The sequence below is a fragment of the Parasteatoda tepidariorum genome, chromosome 10 (genome assembly GCF_043381705.1).
Source record: "Parasteatoda tepidariorum isolate YZ-2023 chromosome 10, CAS_Ptep_4.0, whole genome shotgun sequence".
Lineage (NCBI taxonomy): Eukaryota > Metazoa > Arthropoda > Arachnida > Araneae > Theridiidae > Parasteatoda > Parasteatoda tepidariorum.
This window is the reverse complement of record NC_092213.1, coordinates 42,897,351-42,920,511: the sequence shown is the minus strand read 5'-3', so window position 1 is coordinate 42,920,511 and position 23,161 is coordinate 42,897,351. Positions and strand designations below refer to the sequence as shown.

The window sequence follows — 23,161 nt, the reverse complement described above, 5'->3', positions numbered from 1 at the left end:
CTTATAAATTAATTTAACAAGTGCACGAAATTTAAATCTTAAATTATAAGATGAGTTTGTTAATAAATAAAATGAGCTTTTAAATTAGTATTATCTAATCAAATACCATTTTAAGTAACTAATAAATTATTTTACATTGAACAAACAATGAATAAAAATAAAACTAATCCTTAAATAAAGTTTAGCTGAGAAAGTCTACATAAAACAAACGATTTATTTCCTGTTGCCTATTACGTAAGTTAAAAAAAATCAGTTTGTTTCTATCGTAAGCAAAAAATCGTCTGCGTCGAGACTTATAAATTAATTTAACAAGTGCACGAAGTTTAAATCTCAAATTATGAGAGGAGTTTGTTAATAAATAAAATGCGCTTTTAAATTAGTATTATCTAATCAAATACTATTTTAAGAAACTAATAAATTATTTTACATTGAACAAACGATGAATAAAAATAAAACTAATTCTTAAATAAAGTTTAGCTGAGAAAGTCTACATAAAACAAACGATTTGTCTCCTGTTGCCAATAACGGGAATTATAAAAGTCGTCCGTTACTAAGTTCATTCCCGATTGAAAGCAAGCGAAGAGTCTAGTATCATCAACAAAAGCGTTTTATGTTTCCAGTAAGTACTCCTCAAGTATTCCCGCTCCGCACCCACGCAAGTCCCCAAAAGACCGAAGCCCCCATTCACGGAGAACATTTTCTAGGAGGGTGGTGGCGCCAGAAACGCTCCTTGCATTTCGGGATCGGAAAGAGCCCGCTTCTTTTCAGATGCCGTTTGTGTTGTGAGAGCGACAAGTTGCTGTTTGTATGGATGCTACGATATCAGGATGCTATTCCTATTTCTGATCGGGACCCTTGGCACTTTTCAAAGTAAGTGCTATTTTTATTACCTAATTAAAAATATTCTTTTAATATACTTTTATTTAAAAAAAAAGACAATAATCCAAAAATTTTTTGTCTCTAACTTTTTTAAGCTTTTGATGGATTAATAGTTTTTAAAATTTTCTAGCGTACATTGTTTCAGAGATTACAAAAAATAATTTTCACATGAAAGAAATGATAGAAAGAAAAGATTTTGTCTTAAAATACGTTAGTAACATACTTTTTTTTATGTAAATAATTTTTTAATTCGTGAATATTGTCTTTCATAAAATTTCAATAAAAATATTTCATTAAGTATTTCGAGAAATTTTATTCATTTTAAAGAAGACTAAATTAGTAAAAAAAAAGTTAAAATTGTAGAAAATTTCAAAAAATAAATTGGATTTTCTTATATAAATAAAACACATTTATAATTCATTTTTTTACAAGTTGTGCTGAAAACTTCATTAAAAATATGAAAGTAAAGAATTTTTACTCTAACTGATAAAAAAGGAGTATATTAACGATTCACGTTAGCGAAATTTTGAAAACTTTAACATCGAAATTAATTAAACTCAATGGTATATTTTTAAAAACTCATAAACGTGAATATTGAAAAACAAACATGATACAGAAAATGCAATTTAAGTTTTTATATTACATATAGGTGCAACAATTTCTCCATTTTTACACTTTGAAGCACAATTAAAAATATATACATACACACTTAAATAATGTGCCACATTGTGGGGCAATTAATTGCAGTGCAAAATACAAAACTGTGGAATAAATTTTACCAAATAACTGGTTTTTCATTCCATTTACTAAGTTATCATAAGAAAAACTACCAAATTTTACAACATTTACCATATTTTATCACATATTATAAAATCAAATTTTATTGTTAATTTTACGAAAATTGTTAGCAAAACTCTTTAATAAAAATTACCTAGCTTTTTGGTGTTTCGATAGAACCAGATGGTAAATTTTAACCTATTTTGGTAGTTTTGACCATACTTCTTTCTCAGTGTAGTTCTGACCAAAAAGCAAAGCAATATCGCTAAATTTTTCTCATTACAAAATTTATTTCTAACTATTATTATTTCTATAAATATTATAAATATTATTTTCTGTAATGTTTAAAAGTATAAGACTTAGTTAGAAATTTTATTGTGATTCATTAAAATATTGTTTGAAAAATTGATTTAAAACAGTTAAGAAAAGTAAAAATTTTACTAAATTATTTAAAAGTAAAATTTACTTATTCATCATTCCTAAAATTTATTTATACAATTATAAGTATATTCATAAAATGTATTATAAGTATACTTTTACGTTATCTTTAAAAGTATAATGATTAATTTGAAAAATTACAATGATTCACTAAGATAATGTTTCAGAAAGTGATTTGAAAAAGAAAAGAGTAAGAAAAGTAAAAAATTTTCTTAGTGATTTATTGACGTTGGAGAAATATTTTTAGTTTTTTTTCAAATTCTATAATCCAAAGATTATTTCAGTTCGTCACCTCTAATCATCTCTAAAATTTAATTGTATTCTTTTATTTTAATAGTCTAATTAAGTATAATTGAATAAATGCTTTGACCCTTCGACATATTTTGAAAACTCTGTCAATAATTTCAACTAAAAAAACTTAATTACTCTGTGAACTATTATTTCTTGTAGACTTAATATGAATTATTCTTCAATTTCACTTCATTGTTTAAAACGCTTCCTCTTAAAATAAAACAAACATTCTATTTAAGCAATATGAACTCGGACACCTACGTACTACGAAGCAATTTAATATTTAATCTCAGAAGCAATTTGTTTAGAATGGCGGTCTTAATTTTTTTGTTTACAATTCGCTATTTCAAAAAGTTGTGATTTTAAATCTTTTAAATATTTATTGAATATTATTTCTCAGTCTTTAAAGCAATAACATCATTGAAATTTAAAGTGGCTTGTTAAAAGTTTGTACCCAGAGAAAAAAAATTCTAGTAAAATTGTCGAACAGTATAGTAATGACATTTCTGGTTTAAAAAAACCATTATTGTGATATTAAAGACTATTTTTTCATGTATTAACTTTAACTGAAGATATGCTAAAATTTATTTAGCTGATGGTTCATACACAAATAAAACGTTATTTCTTCAAGTTACTAAATTTTTACATTAGAATGTAATCGAAATCATATATCAGGACTTTCATGTAAAATTACAGAAAATACGAGAGGTTGAGTAATACTTAGAGAAATAGAACTCTATAAACTAGTTCTGGGCTCTTAGACATTAAGCCCTTCCCAGCTGTTGAGAACACTATATTACAAAGAAATTGGAACAACTAAAAAATAACGAAAAAATATTGAGATGGCTCAAAGGATAGAGCTCTTGCCTCCTAATGAGATGACCCTGGTTCGAATTCCAGTGATGGCTGTTCAACACGAATTCCGCACTCGGCAAGCACTGACCACAGTGATGACGTAAAAATACCCTCAGTGGTAGACGGATCATGGGTTAAAATCTCCTTGCCATCGGGCTAAACGAGGGAGGTTTTCGCACGCAACGAAAATGAGGGTTAGTTTCATCAAAAATTCCTCCAAGAAAGCTAGTTTGTCCCATTGTTTGATACAAGAGTTCCCTTGTTTTCTATATTGGGGTCAAAAGTACATGGTCCTGGAGTTGGACATTAATAGACGTAAAACTCAGAATTGGGACGGCTGCTCAGTGCCAGTTAAATCTATCAGACTTCTAACATTCAGGTCGACTAACCGAACCCAGTTCGTAGAGGTGGTAGGCAAGGACTCTACCCTCCAATCTTACTGTATGGGCAGCTAATTATATGTGAAATAAGTAACAATGTATTAAACGGTCTGAACTAGAGTTCTTATCGTGAAATGCTCTGAAGAAAACAGATATTTTCAGTAACACTGTAAACGAGAATCTCTATTGAAGTACTTAATTACTGAATCTTCTATTTTACAAAATTTTCTTCAGAAAATATTAGTATCAGGTTCAGTTAAAACTCTTCCAAGCCATATAATAAAACAACTCGAGATTATTCTGCGAATATTTTAGATTACTCTTTCACAATCTCATTCCGACTGCTCTGATATCGATCATCGGGATTTGTGATTAATCCTCTGAATGATCTAAAGAATTGTAAATTCCTCTTTAGTATTATTTGTTTAAAATAATTCTTTTAATCAATATTTTTATTTCTCTCTTAATATTCCGCTCTCATAAAGGTGATGGGAGATACAGAAAAAAATTTACGTAAAATACAAGCGAATACACGAGCGTGGACTTTCATATAAAAGATTTGCAGCTGAATAATTTATCTTATCATAAATGATCATTACACTGAAGTATGAAATTTTAAGCAAAATTATACGCAAGGGCTTACAAATCCAGATCACCCAATCGCAAAGGCACCTAAAAAATGTTGAGTTGGTGCCCAATATTTTTAGGAAATTTAACCTTTAAACAAAGAAACTGTTACATTATTCTACATTTTTAACATGCAGGACCCCAAAAGCTGATACTGGTTCTAAAAAAGTCTGCATTTTTCCAAAACCCTGGTTATATGAAATACTTAAAAATAAGTTATTTTTTTATTTAAGTTGTTCTGTATGGTAAAAATGGTCCAAACTTATATATCTTGCAGTTTAGAAACATAAAATCTTTAATATATTTCTTTGAAACATGCAATACCCCCATATTTATTTCCATAAATTTATTAGCAATTTTTTTTTTAATAAAAAGAGTTGAATTTTATAAATAGGTTCCCTAATCGCAAGCAACCTTTCAGTAAACGTTGTCATCACTTTTTCTTCCGATTGACACAATAAGATGTTGTTGACTGGTTATTTATTATTTGTACAAAGCAGAAGTTTTGAAATGTCAATATTGTTTTTTTCTTTTAAAGATTGAATAAAAGCAAGCCTTTTTTGGGATTTTGCGATAAACCTTTTTGGGGATTTTGCAATAAACCTTTTTTGGGATTTTTCTCCTTTTTTTGGGAAGTTACTGCTGCATTAAAATCTGCATTACAATTCTATCTGGGTTATAACGAAATGTTTTATAAAGAAAAATAGTAGTAAAATTTTTTATGAATAGATTAGAAAGAAATGTATTTTTTTAAAAAAAAAACATCGTTGAATAATTCAACATAAATTACAAGAAATATGTTTTTCGATTAGTTTCGATTATAAATAGGTAAGTGCAAGTATGTTTTTTTTTTTAAAATTATTAAATAGTTTTTTTTAAATGGATTGGCAGAAATGCATTTAAAAAAATTGTAGATTGATATACAATTCAATCCTTATTAATTTAGTTTCTGCATCATATCAAAATGCACTTTAAATATCTGAAATAATCCTAATGATTTCCACTGAATAGTTCTTAGTTTGATAAATGAATAAAATACGAAGATATATTTCATATAAAAATATATAAAGAACAAGAGATCGAAAATATATATAGCAGAAAGTTTATAAGGGCGAATGCCACATATTTTGAATATGCAGTCATAGTCTTTTTCTAAGACAATAATTTATATCCTCAGATATCATATGTTCTGAAATCGGTCTCTAGTATTTCTAAGTCACGTATTTGTTCTGTGAATCTAGCGGTCGTAAGTCAAGAATATTATCTTTTCCATTCTTCACCGGCAACTTACTTTCTCCGTTTCTTATACTTTCTTTTCCGAGTCGTGAACTTTTGAAAATAAGTTTTCTCTTTCCCGACAGCATAGTTTGTTTGAGAAAACTTTCAGCTTTTGTTTCAGAGTTTTTGACAAAATAAAAATAACATCGTGATATAATTTGTGGAAGAACTACTTTTTGGAGAATGGGAGAATCATTAGTGGAAATTATGATTTTTATTTTCACAGACGCGTGATTTTTCAATTCAGATATAGGTATGCTTTACTTGATTTTAGCTTTCTGTATAGTTAATTTCGAAAAACGTTGAATTTTTGTTTCAGTGTTTTGGACAAAATAAGAACAACATCGTGCTTATAATTTGTGGAAGAACTACTTTCTGGAGAATGGGAGAATCATTTGTGGAAATTATGATTTTTATTTTCACTGACGCGTGATTTTTCAATTCAGATATAGATATGTTTTACTTGATTTCAGCTTTCTGTATAGTTAATTTCGAAAGACGTTGAGTTTCTGTTTCAGTGTTTTAAACAGAATAAGAACAACATTTTGCTTATTATTTGTGGAGGAACTACTTTTTGAAGAATGGGAGAATCATTGGTGGAAATTATGATTTTCATTTTCACAGACGCGTGATTTTTCAATTCAGATATAGGTTTATTTTACTTGATTTTAGCTTTCTGTACAGTTAATTTCGAAAAACGTTAAGTTTTTGTTTCAGCGATTTGAATAAAATAAGAACAACATCTTGCTTATTATTTGTGGAAGAACTACTTTTTGGAGAATGGGAGAATCATTTGTGGAAATTATGATTTTTATTTTGACAGACGCGTGATTTTTCAGTTCAGATATAGATATGCTTTACATGATTTTAACTTTCTGCTTAGTTAATTTCGAAAAACGTTGAGTTTCTGTTTCAGTGTTTTAGATAGAATAAGAACAACATCTTGCTTATTATTTGTGGAAAAACTACTTTTTGGAGAATGGGAGAATCATTTGTGGAAATTATGATTTTTATTTTCACAGACGCGTGATTTTTCAATTCAGATATAGGTATGATTTACTTGATTTTAGCTTTCTGTATAGTTAATTTCGAAAGACGTTGAGTTTCTGTTTCAGTGTTTTAAACAGAATAAGAACAACATCTTGCTTATTATTTGTGGAAGAACTACTTTTTGAAGAATGGGAGAATCATTGGTGGAAATTATATTTTTATTTTCACAAATGCGTGATTTTTCAATTCAGATACAGGTATGTTTGACATGATTTTAGCTTTCTGCTTAGTTAATTTCGAAAAACGTTGAGTTTCTGTTTCAGTGTTTTAGACAAATAAGAAAAACAGAGTGCTTATAATTTGTAGAAGAACTACTCTTTTGTGAATGGGAGAATCATTTGTGGTAATTACGATTTTTATTTTCACAAATGCGTGATTTTTCAATTCAGATACAGGTATGTTTGACATGATTTTAGCTTTCTGCTTAGTTAATTTCGAAAAACGTTGAGTTTCTGTTTCAGTGTTTTAGATAGAATAAGAACAACATCTTGCTTATAATTTGTGGAAGAACTACTTTTTGGAGAATGGGAGAATCATTGGTGGAAATTATGATTTTTATTTTCACAGAGGCGTGATTTTTCAATACAGATATAGGTATGTTTTACTTGATTTTAGCTTTCTGTATGGTTAATTTCGAAAAACGCTAAGTTTTTGTTTCAGAATTTTTGACAAAATAAAAATAACATCGTGCTTATAATTTGTAGAAGAACTACTTTTTGGAGAATGGGAGAATCATTTGTGGAATTTATGATTTTTATTTTCACAAACGCGCGATTTTTCAATTCAGATATTGGTATGTTTTACTTGATTTTAGCTTTCTGTATAGTTAATTTCAAAAAAACGTTAATGAAACTAACTCGCATTTGAATTACATGTAGAGAAAAACCACGAAAACCTATCACGGTTTGTTCACTCTAAACAGACTCTCTAACAGACTCTCTAGAGTAACAGACTTGTTTACTCTAAACGCAAAGAGACTCTAAACGATTATCTGCCCACCACTGATGATATTTTACGTTAGCACAAGTGGTGCGAATTCGTATTGATCAGCCATCGCTGGGATTCAAACCTGGTTCACCTTATCAGGAGGTGAAAGTTCAATATCTTGAGCCTCCACGGTTCTTTAAACAAGATTACAGACAATAATTATACGAGCTATTCTATGGTACCGAAACATTTTCTACCGTACTATATTTAATGTTTAAAGGTTAGACTTGCTGCGATTATATGCAAAACATATATTTATAATCTTTTTGATAAATTAGGCACAAAATTTAATGTTTTTAAATCATGTACTTCAGAAATATTTAATTTTCATTATTACCCAAAGCCATTACACAGCAAATAATAATATTCGCATCGATAACTTTGTATGATAAGTTCAAAATAATTTTTATAAACTTTGATAAATTCTCTTATTACCAAAAAAAAAGTTTCGTTCTTGATTTATTTATTTTAATGTTTTTTCCAAACAAAAACGTAAACAATTATTTAATTGATATTTTTGCCCAAATGAATTATATAGCACATCATAACATTCATGTACTATTCTTTGGGTGATAATTTTTATACTTATCGATAAAACTTGCACTTTTCACGCAATTCTTTTCATTAAGGAATATCGCTCTTGATTAATTTAAATAATAAGACACTATTCTGTATCAGAGAGATCCGAATCTGACGATTTAAAACGCAAACTAAAATAAATGATGTTTATTGACAATTTATGAGTTGTATTTTCACTTATTACGTGGTCTAAATTACGCACCGCACCTCCGAGTGTTCTAATAAATTGTGGTTGTTGATGTTGCGATCATGCGAGTAGACGGTGTTTGAGTGATCAAATTAATGATGGTCGCAAGTTTCTCTTCATTATGATCAACACGAAGCTAGGCGTCACGAGACTTGGAAGGAAATCATTAATTTTATTTCTTAAAGAATGGCAACAGCAAAATGTAACCCGCTACTTTTTCACGGACATATTTTTGAAAGGGCAGCTCGCAATTGATATTAAATGCTTGATTCTAAATGTTGTTGAGAATGTTACCTTCGTTTCTAGATGATGGTGTGCAAGAACAATTGTTAAATTCAATGCGTTTTGAAGTATTTCAGAGAGAAATAAGTAAATAATTGCTATATTGTGTTTTCGTATTTATATTACAGTAAATTTGAGAGTTATTTCAATGGGATACTTGCAAGTGACGTATTGTGGATATCTCGATTTTGATTGGTTGTCGAAATGTGGCATTTGCTTAAGATAACAACTGTTCTTTTTATTTTATTTCTGTTCTTTTTATATCAGACCCATCAAGCACCAATTCTCTTAAGTGACACCTTCTATATTCTTTCACACATATTTCGATTCTTTCACTATATATTACTTAGCGCAAAGACAGGCATAAAGCCATGCTAAACAAATTAATTATGCGTAGAATTTGTCAGTAATACAAAACAAAAATATATCACGATTACAATAAAATATACAAATCTAAGTTAAGTAAAAGACGTGGACGAAAAATAATTATAGTTCAGCAATTTCGATGGGCGATACGGTGTTGTATTTAATTAGCATCACGTTAATTAACATTCTAAATTATCTAGAAAAGCTCAGCTTAATTATAGCATGCCATTTTACTCAGAAACGATCAGCTGGCGTTGACGTCATAGGTCACATGTGTGGATATCCGGGATCTTCTTCTTGAAGTACAGTTACCCTAGTCAAGAAAATGTAAAATTCATTTATTATTGCCTAAATTATTTTAAATTATTTAGCAAAATTTATAAAACTGTTATACTTTTTTGAAACAGTTAGTGGAAATCGGTTTTATGGAAAAGAATTATGCATTTGATTGATTCAGTTTACCGTTAAATTAGCATTTCAGAAATATACATTTACCTTAATTGTTTTAAAAAAGCAAATAAATTTTTCACTAGTTGTCTCTTTGTCAAAGAGGTCGTAGTGGTTTAGGGTACATAATTTCGAAAACAGCTGATGTCAATGCGGTTAGCAATGTGCACCGAACGGCTTTACTACTCAGGCAAGAGAGAAATCATGAATCTGTAGCTGGATGGGCTTCAAGTTATTACAAGGATTACTTCACTCAATGCTCTAATCACGTCACTATGATGTTACAGTTTCAGTAGTCGTGGTATAAACTGAAACTTGAAAGAGGCATCGGGTTGTGGGGAATTTAAAGACATAAAAATGAATTTGCTATACTGCTCCAAAAATAAACGTTATTACGTAATTTCAATTGTTCAATGATATCACTCTTTATGATTTTTATGATTTATCTCTTGCAGCTTGGTTTAGGATTTGCAAAGAATTTATACATCATCATCCTTGCGCTACAGCCTTTGTATAGTCTTAGCCTCATTCCCACTGGTGGTTAAGGAAATGGGCAAAATTAGGAGAATGTTTCTCTTCAATACACTATTCCCCTATCCATGTTAATCATGGATAAACCGGTTTTGCTATGCAGAGAAGACTGCAGGTTAAAATGCAACTTTTTGCGTGCAGAACCGTCAGTGGGTTTAATATTTTGTGTCATTACTTTCTGTTGGTCACCTTTTTCTTGCGGTTAGTGATTTGGAATAATTTTAGGACCTCTTCAATTTGTTCTTTCCCATCTAATTCTAAATCTTCTTCCCGATATTGACCCTCCTGGTTTTTCATTTAATAATGCCTGTATTCGCCGGAACCAATTTTAGGAGGTATTCAAAACATTGGATTCCTTTTATTCTTATTGAAGTGACCCAAGTTCAAACCCTGGTTGATACGAAATCTGCTCCCAGCTCGCACCGACCACACCGTGCTAACATGAAATATTCACAGTGGTAGACGAATAATGGGTTAGAATCCCATTGCCATCAGGCTAATCATGGGAGGCTTTCGTAGTTTTCTTCTCTATGTAACGCAAATGAGCATACTTTATGAGCATACTACTTGATATACTTTAAAAGTCCTCCATGAAGGCTAGTTTGTCCCAATACGATCCAGGAGTACACTTGTTTTCTGGGTGGGGTTCAAAATTATAAGGCCACAGACTTGAAAACTGATAGTCGTAAACTCAGAATTGGGTAAGTTGTTCAACGCCGGTTATTAAATAAAATAAATTGTATGATACTTTGTATTTAAATTATTTTCACCTTTTATCTCGCCGTTTTTCGGACCTTCCGTTATCCATCCTCACAATTACGCTGATAATCTTCCGTTAATTTTTCCTCTCAGCCTATTATGCATCCTCTTTTCATCTCTTGTATTTTTGGATTTCTAGATTTTTTTCTGTAAAAGAAATATTAATTCATGTACTATGGAGTATACAAACGAATATTGTTCAAAACCTTTTACTTTGAGTTTCATTCTCATATTTTTCTTTTAAATTTATGCAAACACTGTGTGGGGATATATTTATCGACCATGTCAACTTTCATCTATTAAAATATACCTCCAACATAGAATCGAGTTAACATGTCATATATATACTTAGGAATTGGAACTGTATTTTTGTAGTGGTAGATACGCTAGAAAACTCTCCCACCCAAATTATATCTGTGATAGAATTCGATGAATGGATACCTTTAGTTGATTCATTACAGTTTTGGAAGAAGCCGGGAGAGCTGTGTTAAGATCACAGTACTTTTGCTGATCGTGAGAGCTGTATTAAGTTCACGGTCGCAGTTGCCCCTGCGTTGCTATTAGCAGTCGAGTGTATTCAAGCCGACGTGTGTGATCGAAACTGAGTAGCAACAGCGTGAGGAGGAGGATAATGTCGCAGTCACAAGTAGCGGGTCAACTGTTCAATGTGAACCCTCTATTAAAGTAGGCATGTTCAGATCGAAGTGGGCGTTACTGTCGAGATAGGGGCGTGTTTTTATCAAAGTGGGAGTTTCCGTCAAGGTAGGCATGTTTATGTCACGTCCGAAAGTCACCAACGTGGGGAAAGTTGTTATCGACAATGTCAACCTTCATCTATGATCCTATTCAACCTTATAAGTTCTCGGTAGGTTTTCTATAATATGTAAACAGATTTTTAAACCATTCCTACTATATGACAGGATGGTAAAGGGGTTAAGACAATCGCTTGTTACAATACAATATGGTACTTTTTAGAATAAATTTTCAGCAATATTACAATATAGAAATAAAAAGTAAGCTTATCTCCATTATATTATTCTAAAAATGCGGTTGATTATATTAATATTTTAAATATATTTAAATATATTTTAAATATATTTCTTATAATTTGTTGAGAACAAAAAAATTAAATTCATATTTTTGAGAAATTCTTTTCCTGACAGAAGGAATGTCGCATTTAAATGCAATTTACGATTAATAATAAGTTTATTCTTGAATAATTCAGAAAACATTAAATTAAATTACCTACATCTTAATAGTTAAGAATGTCCATCTTTCCTTTCTTCATGAGTGGTGAATTCTTTCAAAAAAAGAGCTTTACCATTAAGAATCATTACTAAGAATAATTATCATTACTTTATTTAATTTCCTTTTCCTATAGACTAATGGAGACAATTGGTTTATTATTCTAGTATTTATATGAATAAACGTGCTTTTTTTAATTTCTTAGGAAATTAAGTCTCCACTCTCTACATAAAAATTGAAAGTTTGTCTTAATGTAATATGCATGAAAAAAAATGAGAAAATGCGCTTGCCAATTGGAATTGCGCTTTTCTTTTAGTTCTTTTTTTGTTCAGTTTGCCAATATTTATTAGGTACTTTTAAAATATTCAGCTACTTATAGTTGTAAAACAATTAACAACTGCGAACAGAAATTGAAAAACAAAAAATCTATTGCTTGAACCCATTGTTACAAACTAAACCGTCTCTAATACTTTTTGAATATTTTCACTGATTGCCACGGGGCTTTTTCCTACAAATTACAAATATTTGATGAATTATTTTGCTATTCTGTTACCCTAGAAAGTTCAATTTTTGCAGGCAATACTGAAAAATATTTTTTTTACTTTTGCAACGCAACGCTTGATAAAAATACTTGCAAAATGTTTATCTTTTTTTTTTAATTTCAAAAGGAGCCAAAGCAAACGAAGCCAAGGAAGAAATAAAGTTGACTCTCAAGATTCAAGGATCAACTTAGATTACCTCTAACTGCAGTAAATCCTCGCGCTACAAACAAACACGCAGATTACTCGAAGTTATTAGTTTTTCAAACGTAATTTTACAAACATGATTTCCGTAAAAAGGTAATTTTCAAAATAAATATAGTTATTCTGATTTGGGCAAATGAAAAAAAAAATTCAAGATATTTAAGTTCATCAAATCCCATTCCTAAATGTTGTATTACAAATTTTTAATAAAAACAATAATTTTTTATCATATTTCTTTTAAATCCAATTTTTATAATTCTCAAATTTTATATTTTTTAATTGCAAATATAATAGATATTATAAGATAATTATTCGTTTTGAATGAGAGAAAATAGTTACCTACAGTGGTTAAATTTACTAAACATTCATGAATTACACGTTGTATAATATTGATTTTACGAGTTTGACGAAACTCTAATTTTGACGGCTGCTCTGTAATTCTTCGAAAGTACCAAGCGATAAACTATTTTTTATTTATCTAAATTTTCTTTTAAAAACTGTTGTTATTATTTTAGTTTCTTATATTCCTCTTGACGAACATTTCATGATAAAAATTTGTTTCGTTTTGGTGATCAAAATCCCTTAATAAAAGTCATTGCCCTGCATAAAAAAGTTTTAACCATTAAGATCACATGAGGACAACATTAATTACAAATAGTCGTATAGTTTTATTTCAACAAAAGTGCTGACTAAGTAACTGGTACTCAAGAAGAAGAATACCGCTGAAATAACATGACTGTGCATGGCATCTTAACGTTGCAGTTATTAGGCATGTCTTATTATCACACTGAATCAGATTTCAGATTTTTTCAAAAGCCAATCAGGTTCGAGTCGCGGGGGTTTTGAACTTGATTGGATGTTGCATCATGGCAAAACAAATGCTACAATTCAACAGTCAATAAAGTTCTTTCAATTTTTATATACCTTGCTTAAAAAGTTAAAATATGTTGCACCGAACAATAAAAACGTTTTGGCAAAAATAAACTCACCAAGATACAAATTATTGTCAAATTTTTGGGGAAAATCTTAAACACAATCTTCATCAGTGTCTAATCGTCAAATGACGGTAGAGAAGTAAAGAGAAAAACACGTGCAAAATGTTTTAACCAATAAGAACAGAGGAACAAGTTTAAACTAGAAAATAAAAGTGAAAAAGAAAAATAATAAGTCTTGTCCCTATTGGTTAAACCAATAAGAACAGAGGAACAAGTTTGAACTGGAAAATAAAAGTCAAAAAGAAAAATAATAAAGCTTGTCCCTATTGGTTAAACCACTTTGCACGTGTTTATTTTTTTACTTCTCTAATATTTGAAGTTTAGACACCGAGGAAAGTTCTTGTCTACAGAATTGAAACTATAGTACTTCCATATATGTACTTGCATTTGTGCTTTATTAGCGATGTTTTTTAGATTCAATCTAATTAACACAAAGTGTATGCTATTCTTCGTTGGATTATAAATTCTCGAGGTACAATAAATTTTCACACATTTAAAAAAATGGAAATTCGAAATTGAAAGCGTACGTATCTTGTAAATTTCATAACTTTTGTTTAAAAACAGAGTTCGTTCAGTGTCTGACATGCGTGTTTTGATAAGGAATTTAAAATCAGCCCATGTCCTTAAATGTATCATAATTCTTAAGGTTTTACTAATTATAAGTTAAAATTAAGAATCCTGCAGAGTTGCATAGTAGCATTTTAACTTAGCATTCATGTACATTCATCAACATTCTTTTAACCACTTTATTAATATGTAAGGTATTGTGTAGGTAAAAAGAAAGTTTCATAAATTTTTAAGGTAGACCACGTTGATGAACGCTCATAAATTAGATCGGAAGTTTTATTTTAACGCAGGAATACTACCATCATTACTACTTATTTGTTTTCTATGCATGTTTTATTTCCTTTTCTATAGTTTTTATAGCTTTCTTTAAAAATTAGCGATAGAATTAAAGTTCTTAAACTGTTGGACAAAGGTAAGGTTTAAGGTCCTTAAACTGTTGAAATTTTAAATTGTGAATAATGCATAACAAATGTTAGAGTTTCATTAGGAAGAAAATACCACAATTCGTACAAGCTATTTCGATGTAATTCAAAAATAAAAAATAAATTAAAAGAAAGAAGGGAACAAAAACAGTGGTGGAAGGAGTGCAGCATTTGCTATCTGTTTTAACGCTACTTTTTGAAGCTCTGTCACCATAGAAAGTAAAAAAGCCATAGTTTAAGTGCCTTACCCTTGAATCAATGCGATGTTTTTAAACTAATATATACGATCTTGCTGTGAATAGGTATCTAGGCTTTAGAACAGAGAAGTAATTTAAATATTTTAAAAGCTATTAAACTTTTTTAAAAATAGCCATTCTGCGACCATGTGGCCATAGCCATGTGGCGACCTTTTTCCACCTAGATCATAATTATCGAAATAACTACCTAATTCTCAGATTTTGCAAATTTTTATGAATCCAAGTAATGCAGCATTGGAATAAGTTTTTAAATATAACAAAATTAGACCCCAAACGCTTTTCATTTTCACAAAACTGTGGCTATTCTCCATATTGACGTTTTGCGATATCATGCACGGAACAAAAACCGCGAGTCGTAGGATTGACGAACCTCCCTCCATCAGACAAACAGAGTTATGATGGAAGAAAAAAAGGAAAAAATAGTAACAACGCACACAAAAAAATAGAAGAACAAAAAAGTATCAGGAAAATGAGAACAAGAAAAAACAAAAGCACAAATTTTGAAATGGGGAGGCTCATTTTACTTGAACCATTTAGCTTTATTTATGTGCATGGTATTTTTCAAAATGTCATCAGTCCTCTCAAATTGACTACTTTTTTTCAGCAAAAATTTTAAAAAGCCTTTTAAATTTCATATTACTTTACAAAATACTCTCTTCTGGTAGATTTTAAATTATTTCTTCACGAATTTTAAAATTAAGATAGTGAAAAATTTAACATTATCGAACGCCATCTAGTGGCGAAAAGAACAATTTATCTTCAGTGATGATCTTCAGCACTATTTCTCCGTGAGATAACATTTGCAAAAAATGTTCTATGGTTCTTCTATTTACTTTTTGTGCTTTATTTTATGACTGTTGTTTGCTTTGTTATGTTATATAAGTTACTGGCGAAGTTTGAAATCCAGCAATCCATAAAATGCCTAGGCATTCTGTAGAATTCTTCCTAGGCATTTTCCTCCTTTTTTTCTTCCATCATAACTCTGTTTGCCTAGGCATTGTATATAATGCCCAAAACTAGCCGGCAATGTATGATATGATTTATATTCACACATTTCCTAGGCATTCCATAAAATGCCAAATGAGAAATCGGCAAAGTATAAAATACATCTCCGATTCATCAAAATGTCATTCAAAAATGACAAATTCAAAACGTCATCCGATTTGATATTAATTTATTCGTGGATATAATTACATTTATTCGATATTTTAATACTTACTGACGATAGATTAGAAGAAACATCAGTGTAGGGAGTANTTCTAACATTTCATACTTTGCCTAAAAACATCCGGCATTATATACAATGCCTGCAACACAATATTACACTACCCTACAATAATGGAAAAATGCTACAAGAATTACTTGGAAAATTGTTTGAAACTTTTTCAAATTTTTGAAATATTTCTAATCAGACTTTTTTCATTTGTTAGCAAATACAATTCACTAGGAAAATATGAAAAAAAATTTATTTTTTAGCTTTCACCGCTCATGTGAGTATAAAAAAATACTTAAATACTTTTATCTTGCGCAGTTTTTTTAGTCTTTCTTTTTTTAAAATTTCAGATTAATAATTTTGTAATAAATTTCAAATTATGCCCTAATTTTTTTTTAATTTTATTGAGTATGTTCAAGCAGCAAAACTGCGCAAGGCAAAAAAAAAATTTGTTTTTATAAAAATGCTCATATCTTCATAAATATTTAATCTAGGTTCACGAAGCTTCATGCAGTTATTGCAAATAACAACTAAAGTAATCTAAAGTAACTAAAGTAGCTACAAGCTCATTGTTTGATATTTCTTTCATAGCGTGTTCAAAAAAAATTTGATTCCTTTCGTAATTTATTGCCGATATCTTAAATCTCTGAAATCTTTAAATCTTATTGCTAAGTATGAAACATTGCAGGAACTAAACACTTCTATAATTACAAAATAATCCTGTAAGTATGTCTTAAGAAATTTTCAAAAATTATCAAAAACTGAATGTGTTTCTTCCATTATTGTAGAGTAGTGAATATTGCATTTTAGCACTTTTAGAAGTCCTTTAGAACCCCGTAGAATCTAAAAAAATATATATTAGTAAGAAAAGACAATTTAAAGAATATTTTTTTATAAAAGAGGGTAAAATGCTTTTTCAATTATTAGTAAAAAATGTAAAACTAATTTTTAAAGAAATCTAACATAGAAGTGTCATTTACTTTACCTCATATTGTATTTTTCTGTTATTCTCCTAGATTTACAATTAGTTTTAAAAGTATGCTTGCATTATCCATATTGATTCCATCAATATTTTATTCGAAGTTTAAACAAAATTATTTCGTAATCTTTATTTTTTCGCATTCGCTAGCATGAGAGCAGAAAAAACTTTATTATTTTAATATTTTTTGAATAAACTTTTTTTCCAAACCTCTTATTTGATAAAAGCAAGTTCATAAAAGCAAGGTGGTGAGAAAATGAATGTGATCGATGAAGTTTTGGCATAATATATTCTTTTAATCTTGTTTCATGCAAATTTCTTCGTTTAGGTTTTCCTGCTTTTATCCCCCTTTTTTTTTCTTTTTTTATTTCACTGGTTAAACGTTTCATGGGTACGCCTTAATTATTTATGTAAAATGCTCTTTTTTATTACAATAGCAGACAGAAAACATCAAAGCCGTTTACGTGTTTAAAAATTTTCTTAGCTTATAAGTATTGTTCATGGCGTTTAGAAGTTAAGGTATTTTCTGAAAAATCCTCAGTTTTCTATTCTTGGAAATTTTGAATTTCTTTTTTTGTTTTAATTCTTATTGCTATATTTTTGTGAGTAAGTAATAAATATGTCTTTCGTATCTTTGAATATCATACATCAGGAAATAAAATCTGTTAAATTTACCAAAAAAAAAAGGCTGTTGTGCCTGTATAAAACCGTTTATTTCACAGAAAAATACTTATATTTGAAAAGAGAAGATTATTTTTTAAGCAAATAAGTACTGTTACTTTAACAAACAAGCTAGTTTATTTTAAAAAACTAACTCAGTTATTTCAACAAAAAATTCTACAAAACAACTATGTCAGTATGCTGGCTGGTGAAAGGAGAAAGCAGCATTCGCACTACCAGATGGCGCTGGATCAACTCATTGCAAAGTCAGCGCTCTATCCTCTGAGCTACCGCAACTCCAGCGTCTTAGTATGAAAATAAATTGCTTTTATTTTAAAATTCTTTCTAATTCAAATAATATTTAAGTGACAAAAAAGCTTAAAACTATAGTAGCCTACCCATATAAAAAGGTCCGCCAACTTAGCTTAACAAAAAATTATATCGAAATAAATATAATAATCAGGAAGAGGATCAATTCGACATTAATTTCGAATCACACTTTTATTTTTACAATCTTCAGAACTAAAAAATAATTGCTTAAAAAATAGAAAATAATAGTTAAATTCGAGAACTAGAAGATTGTATGTCGAGAACTAGAATTTGAGTTCCATGAAAGGAACGGGAAGTTTTTACAGCCGCTAATTACAGACAAAAACAGAAAAAAAAATCTGTATTTTTCTTTAGACAGTCTTTCTCTGAGAAATATAGGTTTTTCTTTTGTAGAATTTGCAGTTATTTATTACAGGGGATCAATTTTTAAATAACTAACGCGTCTAATTTATTATATCATATGTAGGATAATTCATATTTTTTGCAACATGTAAACAGGAATAATCGTATCGTCTCCCACTATATCGTAACACAACATCGGCTATGAAGAGGGCAGCCTCTGCACTACTACCGATTTCGATATACCAGCATTTTTTTTTCTAGTTTCACCAAGAAATACCCAAATTAATAAATTTTCATCTGAAGCAACATTTTAAGAAATAAAAAATGTTTCAATTTCGTGAAATTTAGCACATAAAACTTAACTTTAACTTAAATTTTTCTTTAATCAATGTAATCCCATTTAGAAGAGTTTACAACCCCCAACCTACAATCATAAGAATTTTATTCGTAATTTTGTCCAAAATTTCGAGTTCAATGTTATTCCAATTGCATAATTTTTATAACATCATTTATGATTTTCCTAATTGTTTAATTTCTGCAAGCAATATGTGTGTGAATACTACATTCAAGTTTCATAATTTGCATGTTTTTGATAAGCAATTAGAAAAAGTTTAACTGAAATTGATGAACTATAGCATAAATGTAATGCACATTTTTGAGTAAAATTATTTAAAATCCATTGTTATAACGGAATCCGGATAAATAATATCCAACATTTTTTCCCCTTCGGGCATTTTACTTTTCTTAGGTTGATTTATGATAGATTTGCTAATAAATAGTAAGCGTATCAATCATTTGAATTATTAACTACTTATCCTTTATAATACTTAATTTTAAAATTATTTACTGAATCGCGTTAAAAAACTTATAATCAACAACAACAAAGAAGAAAAATCCCGAACACCATGAATAGCTTTTAAATTATTAATTGCACTTATTTTTTACACGATTGCAATTTTCATAGCTTGAGTTGAACACTTAAGATATACTAATTAATATATTATAACTATTGATAAGGTTGAAAAATCTGAAGTAAAGTGTGTTTTCTCAATTTCAAAATGAATAATTTTGAATGCGTAAGTTTGAAATATCAAAATATTGAAAAGATGTTTTTGATAAAAGATAATTAAAAATAGGAAAAGCGGGAAAAAAAAACAAAGGTTTAAAAATAATAAGTGCAATGAATATGTATGCTTTATATTATTATGAATACACATTATTACTAGTTACAACAGATTTATTTACTGCATACATACTTGTCTTGAAATTTCTGCAAAACAGTTATTACAAATAAACAAACTATATTCTTTATATCTAAAATAGAAACATTCTTTATGCATAAGATAGCAAGTTAAAAGAGACAAAAAAAAGAATATATTTCAAAATGGTATTTTTAAATGCTTTTTGCAATAGCTAATTATAAAGGTGGATAAAAGTAACACAAATAAATTTGGTTAATCTGTTATTCATTATACCAAACTGAAGATTAAAACTAACAAATTAATTATAATGTTTAATATTATAATGAATTTATTTAAATTTAACCCAGAGAATCATATGAACGCAATTTCCGAGTCTAACTAATTATGAATGGTTTTATTATTATTTATGAATATTTTTTTTGTTTATCTCATTCATTTAAATATGTTCCTTTGGAACTATATACCGGATTTTGAATTTTAAGGTTGTAAGTATTTTAAAAACTTTTTCAAGTATCAAAACAATTTAATACCTTGAATTTTAAAATTATGTAAAAATATGCATAGAATGCTTATCAATAAATGAAACTGAACAACAAAATAAATTCAAATAAGAAAAGTAAATAATTTACCTGAAAAGAATAATACATTCATTTAATTCTTTATAGGTAAATCTGCATACAGTATACTTTATTTTTTTTAATTTTATAACCGTCGTTGAACAGCCAATCGAATTTTCAGTTTACGGCAACCAATATTCAACTCCGTAGCCTTGTCATTTTGAACCCAATCCAAAAGAAAATGGAACTCCTGGATCGAGTATTATGGGAGAAATTTGCCCGTGGAAGACTTTTTGACTTAACTAACTCATCAAAAAGAACATGAAGAGGAAATCCAGAAAACCTCCCACTGTTAGCCTCACGGCAAGGAACCTCTAACCCATGATCCGTCTACCACTGAGGATATTTTACATCCGTACTGCAGTCGAGGCAAGCCAGAAGCGGAATTCGAATAAACCAGCCTTCCCCGGGATTTGAACCCGGTTCACCTCAATGGGAGGCAAGCGCTCTATCCCCTGAGCCATCTCGGCTCATGTAGAAAGTATAATCTCTTATTCACCTTCGTAGGAAAATTTAGGGGCTTGCCTCTTACAAAATTCGAAAATTCGCCAACCTGCTGCGCCCTGGAGATCGCCTTGATTAATTCTTTTTTTTTTAATTTTCTTTGTATGGCAAAAATGCGCAAATATTTGTTTTAGTTTAATTTATTTTAGATTTTCAGATAAATAAAGTTTATTTGAGCATTTAAAACATACAACATTTGTATTTTCATTAACTTGGATTTTTTCTTAAAACAAGATATGCATTTTTTTAAGAAAAATGGAGATACTTTGCATTTAGATTTATTATCATTTTTAGAAAAAAATCGCATTATGGTTAGTAATAATAAAAGGTTTTACCACAAAAATCAAATAATATAAATAATGTCATCAAAATAAAATTAAAATAATGGTCAATTTTTTTGTGAAAAGCAAACGTTGCATCTGTAGTGAGTTTCGAACCCACAGAGATCCAAGGCTTTAATAGGTAGCACCTTAAAATCAACGCGGTCAGGATAGTTGACTGGTCACTCAGCCATCCTGACTACGGTGATTCGATCCAGCCGAAATCTAAGTTGCTTCATGAAGAAAGGACTTTTAAAAGCTGTAAATGTTAAACTTTTCTACAAATTTGTAATTATTACAAATATATAATTACAGACGGAGTAATTCAGATCTCTTTCCAAATGTTTATCATGAGCGGTGCTATAACACGCTTTCCCTTTCGAAAACTGGAGCTTAAAACTGGTGCCTTAGACTTCTCTGCCATCCTGATTACGCTGAGCCCATTTTTAGAACAATTTCCGCAAATTTAAGAAAAAAGAAGTTGTAAACGATAAAAACGTTAGGATATTCTTCGAAAGTCATTAATGTTACTAAAATTTAATTTGTATAATATTTTATACTTTAAATTAGACACTGAAATACTTTTCAAAAAGATATGTCAGGAGGAAAGCTCGAACTCAAGCTCTCTTTCGAAAATCAGCACTTAAACCTGGTGCCTTAGGCCACTTGGCCAGCCTAAACACGCTGAACCTAATTTTAAAATAATTTATATCATTTTATAACGAGCGCGAAAGCATTAACATGTTACGATATCTAGTATTGATTCGAAGAAAATCTAACGTTTTAGACTTAGCACGTACGTTTTTATAAAGTCGATTAAATTATTTTTAAAAACATGTTTAGTGTTGTCTGGATGGTCGAGTGGTCTAAGGCACTAGTTTTCACTTCTGAGTTTTCAAAGACCACGTGAGTTCGAAAGTCTCTCCGGACAATTCTTTATGCAGAAATTTGAATTCTAGTTAATGATTTTGAATAATGAACGATTCAAATTATAATTATAGAAATAACTTGAAGAATAACCTAATACTTTTTTCCAGCCACGTACTTTTTTATAAAGTTAGATAAATCGTTTTCAGAACAAATTTTGTGCAGTCAATCGCTTTGCAGCCTAAGGTTCCTTAGATCTTTTGGTCAGCTACGTTAGATTTGTTTCTAAAATAAATTTATAAATTTAATAGAAGCATTCGTTAATAGGTCAAAAATGGTAGATTATTTCAAATTAATTATTGTAAAGTTTTTTTAATTGTATAAACCATAATTAGATTATTCTAAAGGAGAAAAATTTAAAATGAATACTGCATTTTTCATAATGCTGGAACTGTGTTTACTTACAAATAATTTCTTTTAATCTTTGATGCTAGTGCTTCTTACATGCTAGTGATTTATGAGACACCTACTAAGAAATAGTTTCTTAAGAATTACATTAAAAGTAAGATATAAAATTCAATTTAAAAATAAGAGAAATGTTATGATATCATACAGTACTCAATATTCCCTTGAGATTATTTATTTAAATTTCACAAAAATTGTTAAAAATTATTAAATATTAAAACCTGATTTCAATCTTGAGTTTATTTTATTATCTCTAAAATATACTTTAAGAAATTATTGCTAAACTTTGTTGCTCTGCAGTTTCTTTAGGAATCTGCCACAGGATTTTGAAACAGTTGAAACATAATAAAGTACGAAAAAAATTCCTCATCTTTGGAAGTCAATTAATATTAAGGAATTTTTGAAGTTATCTTTTGAAAAAATATTAAACATCAGAAAAAAATAAAACGTTATTTTAAAACTTAATTTCTTCCGAATAACATACATCAGAAAAAAGTATGCTGCTCTACATCTTCTTGCATATTTTCCACAGGATTATGAAATAATTAAAACATAATCAAGTACCAAAAATAAAATCTTTTTTCGTTGCGTTCTTGGAAGTTGTCCAATTCGCAGTTCTTGCCACCCAATTATGAGCTCTCAATTTCTACTGACGATGAAAATATAGTCTTAATTTATTTGTTTATTTCGTTTATGAGATAATGATTCTTATATTTATAT

General features: G+C 29.3%; 1 protein-coding gene across 1 annotated transcript in view; it reads left to right on the top strand.

Annotated features, from left to right (window-relative positions):
- Positions 1–687: 687 nt before the first annotated feature.
- LOC107437696 (synaptogenesis protein syg-2) overlaps positions 688–23,161 on the top strand; it is a 121,351-nt gene continuing 98,877 nt past the window's right edge. The window contains exon 1 of the mRNA XM_016049771.3: positions 688–870. Coding sequence (XP_015905257.1) covers positions 828–870 — 43 coding nt within the window. The 5' untranslated portion in view covers positions 688–827. The remainder of the gene's footprint in view (positions 871–23,161) is intronic.